At 40.3% G+C, this 11199-nt stretch overlaps 1 protein-coding gene across 2 annotated transcripts in view; it reads left to right on the top strand.

The window, feature by feature from the left end:
* Positions 1–10700, top strand: part of Rgs7bp (regulator of G protein signaling 7 binding protein) — a 107795-nt gene extending 97095 nt beyond the window's left edge. For both annotated transcript variants that reach the window (XM_050160434.1, XM_050160435.1), the window contains exon 6: positions 5231–10700. In XM_050160434.1, the coding sequence (XP_050016391.1) occupies positions 5231–5322 (92 nt within the window). In that variant the 3' untranslated portion in view covers positions 5323–10700. The remainder of the gene's footprint in view (positions 1–5230) is intronic.
* Positions 10701–11199: the final 499 nt, after the last annotated feature.

Below are 11199 nucleotides of genomic sequence, written 5' to 3' on the forward strand. Positions count from 1 at the left end.
TTGGAAATTCTCATAACACTGTATTTGGGTCTTTCTCATGCTTTGATAAATGTAGTCTCACAGTGAGAAACAAGAAAAGTTCCTTAAGGCCAGGATCCGTGTTTCTTTTAAATCCCATCTTGGTGTTATCCTCACTGCTTATCACAGGGTGTTTTAGTTACTTAATTCATTGTTGTACTAAAAACACCTGACCAAAACAACTTAAGGGAAGAAGGGCTCTTTCTGGCTTACAGTTCCAGGGGATACAGGCCATCATGGCAAAGAAGTATGACAGCAGGACAGACTTTGGGAGAAGGGAAGCACTTGTGAAGGCAGGGAAGTTAGAGGAGGCGGGGAATAGTCAGATAACGTTGAAGCATCACGAGCTGCTGGTCAAATTGTTTTCCTAGAAAAGGAAGCAATGAATATGATGCTCTTCTCTCTCTGATTCAGCCCAGAGCCTCATGGAGGACTACAGTCTACCTGCAGGGTAAATCTTCCCACCAAAGCTAATGACACATCTGGAGATTTGTTTCCCTGATAATTCTACATCCCATCAAGTTGACAATCAAAATTAAGCAGCACATAAAGCCTTGTACTTAGTAGGTCTTCTGTTAATTTAGCAGCTCTCAAGGTCCGCTCTTATGACTTGCAATATCTGTTGCTGTAGAATAATCTTTTTGTATACTGTGAAGATGTGTCTTTGCCAAAGCCTTCTGGTTGGTTTAATAAAGAGTTGAATGGCCAATAGCTAGGCTGGAAGAGGTTAGGTAGGAAAGAGAAGAACTCAGTAAGAATCTAGGAATGTGAGAGAGGCCAGCAAAACACAGAGGGGGTCAGACAAACAGAACGAAGGGGAGGTAAAAAGCCATGTGGTAGAATGTAGATTAATAGAAACTGGTTAATTTGAGTTATAAGAGCTAATGGGACAAGCTTAACTAAGGCCAAGCTTACATAATTAATAATAAGTCTCATTATTTGGGGGCTGGTGGTCCCAATGAGAAAGTTCTACTACAGTCAGTAGCTTTAGGAACTTGTAAGAAAATCTGCTTTTCTGGCTCCACGCAGACACTGTTCTAGAAACAAGCAGGGTGAAGTCAATCTGTGCATTCAAAGGGCTCAGATGACACTAATACACCAGTTGTTTGAGAGTCACTGAGTCCTCTAAAATGTGTTCTCTCTATATATATTTGTGTGTGTATATATATGTATGCATATATACATATATGAATAGAAGCATTTGTACAAAGATGGCTACAGTTACCATCTGATCATCTCTCTTAATTATGTCTGAGAACACAGCTTTAAACTCAGATTATAGTTTTAAAATTTCTCAGTTTTATGTCCCTCTTTTTTTCTCAAAATGCAATCTGTGTAACAAATATTAGCAAAAGGAAGTCAAATAATGGAGAAAGAGCATCCCTGTTTCTTTTTTTTTTTTTTTTTTTTTTTTGGTTTTTCGTGTTTGGGTTTTTTTGTGGTTTTGGAGCCTGTTTTAGAACTGTCATTAGTTGTGGTTTCGTGAAATTGCAAACTTAGGGGAAAAAATAACTAATAGAATCCTTAATACACCCCATCCAAACATGTGTTTACAGTAAAATCTAACAATTTCCTAACAAGTTCAACTGGATTTGCCCAGTGATTTTAAAATGAGACAGGAAATATTCCACTTTGCTCACATTCTTTCAGCAGCCCTTCAAACTTCAGAGACAGGATTTTAGTCCATGTGGTGAGACATGCCTACCTGGAGCTGAGTCAGTGTCAAAGGGTTCGAGGAACCTTTGCAGCTTAATGAATTGTAGAACTCAATAAAGGTGTGGCCTTCCTATGCTGTGGAAAGCTGTTTTGGATTTGTGCCAAGGATTCTCAAGCTCTTATTTCTCCTCTGCCCTAGGCGATGATCAGACAAGCTCTAGGCTAGGCAAAGGTGTAACAACACACATCAGAGACAGACCCAAGCCAGTCGTCATCCTTAATAGGTAGCAGGAACTTTGCTGAATGTCAGCGTTTCCCATCCATCTTAAGACTGTGCACATACATCTGTGCAGCATAGATACTCTGTATATTTGTGCACACATATCTGTGCAGCATAGATACCCTGTATATATCTGTGTGTGCACACATCAGTGCGGCATAGATACCCTGCATGTGCATAACACTGTGCATCATAGATACCCTGTATATATATATATATATGCACACACATCTATGCAGCATAGATACCCTGAATATATATGTATATACATGTGCACACATATGTGCAGCATAGATACCCCATATATATCTGTGTGTGCACACATCAGTGCAGCATAGATACCCTGCATATGTGTGCACACACACTATGCAACATAGTTACTCTGTATATATGTGTGTGTGCACACACTGTACAGCATAGATACCCTGTATATGTGTGTGCATAACACTGTGCATCATAGATACCCTGTATATATGTATATACATGTGCACACACATCTATGCAGCATAGATACCCTGTATATATATTTATGTGTGTGCCCACTTGTGTATGTGTGTATATATATATATAGTGTGTGTGTGTGCCCACACACATACACACTCACATACCTACAAAGAAGTTTGAATGAGAAGAATCGCAATACCATAAAAGGCTCTTCTATAGAAAGAAGTTTTTGTTTACTGTAATGGGTAAGTAAGACAGTCTTGGTGAAAATCTCATATCTGTGTATGACACCTCTGTACTTTTAACATTTAAAAAAAAGAGCAAAACACAGCCTGTGGCAACAGAACATGCATAGATACTTCCCTTAAGTATCTATACATGTAGACAATTCTTTCGTGATGAAAGCAATGCACATAAGAAAGGCGTTTAAATGGTAGATCTTACAAGTCGGAGAGAGTTCTTTCTTGTCTATAAATGTCTTTCTACTTTTGATGACTCTGCTCCCAAACAGCCCTGAATTTCCAGTGAAATTGAAATTTGAAAAGTATAGCCATTACCTAAAGAGATCCTGAGCTACACTTCAAAGCCCCATCCAGTTAGGTTAAGTTCATTGACCATTTGGTAGTTAAAATAAGAGTCCCAGAACTGATGAAAAGGTGATTTATGTATGGTTCCTTTCTTTTCTAGAAATGCGATTCGCCTCTGGGAGCTCTCCCTGCACAGTGAGGCCCCAGCTCATGCAGTGGGCCTGGCGTTTCCTCCAGGGTCCCAACGCATTTGAAACAAGTTAACTATAGATGAATGAGACTGGAATCTTAGCTGGCAAAATAGTGATGCCCGGATTCTTGAAATTTATTTTTCACAATTAAAAAGATAAAAATGAAACCAGTCTTCTCCACATTTAAAGAACATGAGTTTTACAGCAGTTTTAGCCACTGGAGACTAGAAAGGGGATGGGGGTAGAGTCATTTGCTACGCCCAGCTGGCCAACCACTTTCTCCTTTGGTTTAAACATGCTTCTCAGGGTACAGCTAAATTTATCATAAATTAAACCAGTGCCAAGATCTCTATCAGCTTGGGTTGGAACATTTGCTAATAAGTATAACACACTGACACATAAGAGAGTCTTAAGAGAAGATGGGGGCGTTCAGGTACCTCGGTGGAAAGGGTTTTATGAGAGGATCAGGAAGCCTGGGTTTATCTTTGTCCTCAACAGTTTCCTAAGCATCCAGGCTCTGTAATGAAGAAAAGCAACCCTCAACCACAAACCAGTTCTGTTAACAAGGGGTGCCTTCCTCCCTGTATCCACACCGTCATCTAACTTTGGATAATGCCTCTGGTGGCGGTTCAATCTCCTTTAAGGTTGGAAGTGGGAAAGGGGAACCCCTCAACCCTACTCTGAAAAGCCACCTGACAGTCCTCAATGCCAACCATCCTTTGTGTCGCATGCAGACCTTGCACTAGCTCTGCTCCTGCTGGTGGTTCCCAGCTAAGACTCCACAGTCCCCTAGCCCCTGAGACCCATGCTTGCAATTCTGCTCTCCCAGGACCCCCCGAACTTCTTTCGTTTTAGACTAAAGTAGGTTTTACGAGCACAGCTCAGGAAAACAAGCTAGCCTCCTGGTTCATTTCTTCCTCTACTTCTTATTATGCTAAAATTTTGACCCCAAAAGTGTTAAATCAATAGTTATCAATCTAACCTAATGCATATGTATGTATATGTGTCTTATTGTATGTACATATTTGCTATTTGCATATATGTCTTTATATATATATGTGTGTGTGTGTGTGTGTGTGTGTATGTGGAAAGACACAACATAAAATACCTGAAATTTCTTCCTAAGAAACAAAGGGAATAGAATGGCACCAAGAAAATGGTCCTATATAAAGAAAATAGTTACTAATTATCGATTTAAGTGAGTATTTCGCATAATATAATCTTCATTTAAGGTAAGTATCATTCACTGCTAAACCCGAATTCACACACAGGGACATCAAAGTTTAGTGAGGCTGAATGTAAACCGAGACTGCACTTTCGTTTCCTGGCCACCCAGACCCAAATAATCACACGGAAACTATATCAATCACAACACTGTTTGGTCAGTGGTTCAGGAGTCTTTCTATCTCTTACATACTAAATTGACCCATTTCTATTCATCTGTGTATCAGCACAAGGCTGTGGCTTACCAGAAAGGTTCCACTGTCTTTCTCCTTCTTCAGCTACATGGCATCTGCCTGACTCCACCTTCTTTCTCCCTGAATTCAGTTTAGTTTTCCTGCCTAGCTCTATTCTGTCCTGCCATAGGCCAAAGCAGCTTCTTTATCAACCAATGGTAATAAAGCATATTCACAGTATACAGAGGGGAATCCCACATTAATTGAGTGATGGATGAGGGTCACAGAAGGCAAGCTTACAAAGCCAAGCTCACTCAGATGTTGGGTTGCTTCGACTAAGGCAAGTGCAGCTTCTCCCAACTGGAAGGCTGTCTCCCAGCACTTTCAATTGAATTATAACCAGTGGTTCTCAGCCTTAGAGTATCCGTCCCAGGGGGGCAATTGGCCAGATCTGGGAACGTTTTTTGGTTGTCCCAACTGATAAAAGCATCCTAGTGAGTGAAGGCCAAGGACACTGTTGACGTCCTTCAGTGCTGGGGATAGCCTCTAACAACAAAGCATTGCTGAGGTCCTTCAGGTCTAGAGATAGCCTCTAGTCCAAAACATTGACATTGTTTAGAGTGTGACGGACAGGATGATGGACTTTTAAAGCCACTTCATAAAGAGAGGGTTCTTTTGTCTGTGCCTTACTCCTATGTACATTCTGTCCCATCACAGATGACAGCAGCCTTCTGAATTTAACTCCCTACCCCATGGTCAGAAGACGGAAGAGAAGGTTCTTCGGGTTGTGTTGTCTTGTGTCAAGCTAGGCGGTTCCCCCTGGAAACTCACCGCCAAGATCGCCTGAAAAACACCCCAGAACTGGAAACCTCCACACAGCCAAATGCCGAGAATGGTTTTGACCACCTTTTTTATGCTTCCTTCTTACTTTTATCAGCCTCTCCCTGTCCTTTTCAATAATTTTACACTTGAAAGCAGCTGTCGTCAAGGAAAAAAAAAAAAGAACAGATTCAAAAATCGCAGCCTGTTTTTAAAGGGGTTTTTAAAAGTTGACATCATGCATGTCTGCTCTGAACCATGCCATGACAGATGCAAGAATTATGATTTTTAAATTATTTAAAGGTTTTTTTTAAAAATGTATTATACAGAGAAAAATTATTTCACATATAATAGTATATCTGTAGCTCTTGCTGATCTCATGTTAACCATTTACCAGATATGAAAGATGTCTCTAAACATAGAAATTTATTTTAAACAGCAAAACTGTTCAAAAATGCAACCTATGAGTATCATTAGAAATAATACTATACCCGAACACAACCACCTCACGTGTTGTTTTCCCTGCGCTCATTTACATTTAGTCTTCCATTCTGTCAGAATCTAAGTGTCAACATAAAAAAAATCATAATTTATAATGCAACAAAACCATATATGAAACATACATTTTGTAAATACTCAATAATCCTATTATCTTCGTACACTGCATATGGGCAACTAATTTCCTTTTAATCCAATGGTGTCTTTTTAAGCTTCTTGGAAAATGAAGTTATCCAGTTAGGAAATGGTGTAGTAACCTATACAATTACCCTCAGATGTAAAACTGAATATTATCACATTTTGTTTGAATTGAAACCTGAAGCATGGAGTCCGCACATCAGCGTAGTGTTCAATCTTTTAGGGCATGCCGGAATTAGCTCAGAACATAAACTTTTTAACATTTTACATTATTAATGAAGAAAATGTTTTAGTTAAGCTTAGCTTGTCTCATTTTAGATGACTATGCAGATACGGCTTTTCCAATGTTACTCTGTGTCTTGTCTTAATGTCTAGCATCTTGAAAGCAGGACACACTAAGCAATACTGTATTTTAGCAAAGGGGGAGCCACCTACTATGCTTCCACGCTCATGGCTCTGTTCTTCCACTGAACTGGTTATATGGTACAAATCCCATTTTCTTTTACTTTCTTCTGTCCTCCCTTTGACCCCTTTCCCAAGCAGAATTCGCCGTGAGTTGGAAGATGGATCTTTGCACTTTTTGCCTTGTTCTCCATTTTCTGAACAATCTTCAAGTCAGACAGGAGGTGCTGGTGCCCAACCTTGAGAGGGACAAACTAGCTTCAAGTGGTGGCTTTAAGCCCGGGTCTGGGTAGGCACTTATTTGGACACTGATATCAATATCCTGGCCTAAAAACAAAATGGTGTGAAGCCTTTCACTTTACAGAGCATGGAAAACATGGATAATTATTGTATTCGGTTGAATTCTATGAAATGGCTGATATCTGACTGTTTTGACCTATTTAAAAATGGCAGTTTCACATAATTCAACCTAATATCTGGAAAGAAAACTGTACAGTACTTTAAATTTTCTCCTATCTTTTTGTATTAAAAGTGAAAGAATTCAGGGATGAAAAAGGCCTCCAAAGTCTCTCACTGGTCTGCATTTCCGTTCCACCAGTTGCTGTGGGCTAATCTCTTGGAACCCCACACTACGTTCCACTGAGCCGTTAACTGATGCATTCATTGTTACAGACATGAGTGGATTCACCAGAAGAAGTACTTCTGACAACTTACAGGAGAAAATTATAGTTGTTCTGAATTGGAGTGTTCATGAAGCAATGGAAGGAATGTGTTATTTAGACTCCTGACAAAGCAAGGAACCACTCGCTCCCAGCTCACCTGGCCCCGACATCTTGACTAAGCTGCGTATTCGCTCCAGAATACAGGCCTCTTCAAGTGAGATAGAGGTTATCTCATTTATGAGCTATCGTTTCTAAAAGGCATGTTCTCAGCCCCCGTCTCTGTTCTGTCACACACTCTGACTGAACTGAACCCCACACTTCAGCCTCGTTCCTAGCAATCCATGCAGACTTGCTGACGGATAAGCCCGCGGGGTGCAGCACGCTCCTGTTGCTGCCTGACCTAAATCGTTCCGGCTTTAGTTCCTTTGCGTTCGCTCTTAGTCGCAACGTGATAATAACACCTTTTGTGCAATTGTCCTTTGTACAACTGAAGACTGTTAAAAAAAAAAAATCAGGTCTCACCTCCATGTCTGAGAACGCCATGGTAGCTATTCATGGAGATGGGAATACGTCTAATCGCCTAGCCAGACTTCCGTATCTAAGGTAATAGAGTCCAAGCACCTTACCTTTTATTCAGTGCCTGTTCTCCAGCCTTTGCTCAGTTTTATAGCTCCCATAGACACATTCTGAGATTTACAGACAACCATGAGTAGCAGGTCCTAAAGCAACATTTAGGAATCTAAGCTCTGATAACTATGTTGGCTTCTGGTTGCCGTGGGTGATTCACCACCTTCCCTTAGATATGCCAAGTGCATCCGGTAGGAGCTGCCCCTCTCTCCTGTCACCTTGCCAATGGACTGTCTCAGGTGTGGTTCCATGAGATAAAGCTGCTGCCTCCCACCCTGCGGAAGGTTATCTTTGAGCTTACGTATCTGGCGTAGGAGAAAACGCTGACTATTGTCTCACAAACAAACCCACATGCTTCAAACAGAAAAGAATGACACTTTTTTTGTGTGTGGCACACACTCATTTTTATCACTATACTTTCTATTACCTATTTTAGCTTTTCCTGCAAATTGTAAAGAATACATTTGGGGGGGGGGGAGAACCTGTAGAACATCACCATGTATATAAAAGTAAGCATCATCTGGACCCCCCCCCCACCTCCACAAATGTTTTGTGTAAAACCAAGTTCCTGGGCTCTAGATCAGTGAGGGGCAGACCCAAAGGCTCCTTCGAAGAAATATGAAGTAATCGTAAGGCCAAAGTATCACTTCGATGTCTGACCCCTGATGTGTAACGTCTAGATGCAGACCCGCTGCGAGCTGCCCTGTTGTACCATTCGTTGTTCGGGTACAAAGAAAGCTATAGGTGCAGCAAGAGCCCTAATGCCGGCGAAATTCTCAAGCCTGCCCAACCTTTGGGTTCCTCCTTATGCGTGTGAAAAGTTAGGATGCTCATATTTAGGCAATGCTGCCACCTAGTGGAAGGCCAGCTTCACAATGACACGAAGCAAGTATCCAAACCCGTCTCGTTTATTTTAGACAACCTGTGAATGGACCAGATTAACAACGAACCCATTAGGACTTCCAAACTGTGAACATCTCAGGATTGAAAGAATTACGAATTGTCATGCAGTCTAAGTCCCTTCTTCACACATCCGTGCCTAAGAAGCAACATCTCTGTTTTCCTTTTGTTCTGGACTATCACAACAGAAAATGCTTACCTTTCCAGTAACTATAGGTAGAATGAGGAAGAGCAGTGCTACTATATCAGCCTCACAATAAGTTGCTATAACTAATTACAGCATCCTCAGTACATCCAATAACATAAAACGACTGAGTACAATACACTTCAAATTTGAGAAAAGTTGGGATAGTTAAGTAAGTTGTCTGGAATAACTAGTTAGGCTCTCCTGGGAGCAATATTAGGTCCATAATTTAATCAAAATAAATTCTAATTAAAATAAGTATTCAAAATTTAAAACTTATGAATAAATAATAAGCATAAAAAAGACTTGCAAGTATCCGAGACGTTATTTTAATGTGGGGGATAAAAGCCTTTCTCAGCATAATACCAAAGGGAGATGTGATAAAGAGAAGATGGATGGGTTTGACTGACATTATTTTTTAAAAGAAGGTAAAAGTTCTATACAGTAAATAGCAAACCAAATCAAGAGAAAATAGTATTTGCAGTTCATGCAAGAACGAGATTCGACCTCTACAGCACTTGGGGTGGTCTCAGTTGTTTACAAGACTTGTACTTTCCCCAGCCCTGCTGGTACGATTGTTGGTCTATCCCCTAAACCGAAAGTATGAAAGGTAACGATCACGTACATTTTGTTTAACACTGTTTCTCATCTCCTATCATAGTGCTGTGAACACACCAAATAATAAAAACATGCCCATTGAATGCGTGGATAGTGAATGAATGGCATTAACGTATTTCCTGAGTCGGAGAAAGAATCTAACTTTCCAGGAGAATCAAGAGCTAAAGAATCAAGGCAGTAGTAGTGCACCATAAGCTGTAATAATCCACCGATAGCATTAAACATATCTGAACACTAGTAACAAAGACTGCATATATGAACAACTCTGAAAGGCATGCATATAAATCATTCAAGTTCCTGGGGACAGGAGGAAATTTCAAACATAAATATTCCCTTGTGGCCAACAAGAGTATAAACTGATCTGACCTTTCCGGAAAGTGTTTTGGTACTATGCGTTTTTCAGGCACACTCTGTAATTCCACATTAAGGAAATTCTCCTTTTAAAAGTTCAGCAATGGGCCAGCAAGAAGACTCAACAGGGAAAGACTACTCTTGCCACCAAGCACGTTACACTCCTGAACTCACATGGGAGGTGGAGGTAACTGACTCTCTTGCAGGTTAGCCTCTAATCTACACACACACACACACACACACACACACACACTGAATAAATGTTATTATGTTTTTTTAATGTTCAGCAAAAAAGTGAGCTAAGATGCATTTATTCATTATTTTAAAAGTCATACAAGAAAGGACGTTTTGTAAATATGCCTACATTGTATGGTTAAATATGGTATATCCTTTCAATGGAGACCGTGCCCCAGGTAAGAATGCTCACCATGTGTATTTACTGAAATGTGCAGTGTTTGTTGTCAGGTAGAGAAAGGAAATAATAGGAGACTTTCTAGAGAGTTACCCTCTTACTAACGTACCTACACGTGTGGACGTTACCGAATCAGAAAGACTGTTTCCTTGCAGGATGCCAACATTTCTCTCTGGGAGGTGAGATTTGGAGCAATTGTATTTTCTTTCTGCATATCTGTGATTTCTGACTTTTTCACAAAGAGCATGTAGTATCTGTATAATTTTTTTCAGGGAATAAACACTGACGTTGACAATATATATTCAATGAAAACATGTTATAATACAGTATGTATAGTACGACACAATATTTGTAAAAAAGAAAACCACATATAAATATATCTATGTATGTATATATATGCATAAGAAAGCTAGAAGGCCATACACTACTATGTTAATAGCCGTTATCCACGGGTAGTGGGATTATGGGTGATTATTTTTCTTTTTGCTTTTCTGTGTTTTCTAATTTTTCTACAATGAACATGTATTACTTGTGTAATAAAAACTAATAATAAAAGTTTAAAAAATATGTAAAGCAGACATTTTGAGTCATTACTTGTCTCCTCCCCACCCCCTTTTCCATTCTTGTTACAATGTGAGCAGTGGGACTTGGTGAGGGAGTGCCGGGGTGACATCAGAAGATAGAGGAGAAGGGGTGGGGTGAAAAGAGAGAGAGAGGGGAGGGGAAAAGGGGGGAGAAAAGGAGGAGAGAAAGAAAGCCATCCTGTGAAATCAACAAAAGAAACATGAAAGGGACTTTGGGAACTGTTTCACCAATAGCAATCTCTAAACCCAGCTCATCTGACAGCTGCAAGAAGACCGCATTGAATCATTTCCTTTTCTAATAAAAGGATACAAGTATGTGCTTGGATGCACACACATACTCCTGCAAGTGCCCACACACCCAAAGAAAGATCTACCAATTCTAGCCGGGTAGTGGTGGTGCACACCTTTAATCCCAACACTTGGGAGGCAGAGGCAGGCAAATCTCTGTGAGTTCAAGGCCAGCCTGGTCTATAAAAGCTAGTTCTAGGACA

Source organism: Alexandromys fortis, unplaced genomic scaffold (assembly GCF_014885135.2).
Source record: "Alexandromys fortis isolate MF-2015 unplaced genomic scaffold, M_Fortis_MF-2015_v1.1 scaffold_76, whole genome shotgun sequence".
Taxonomy (NCBI): Eukaryota; Metazoa; Chordata; class Mammalia; order Rodentia; family Cricetidae; genus Alexandromys; species Alexandromys fortis.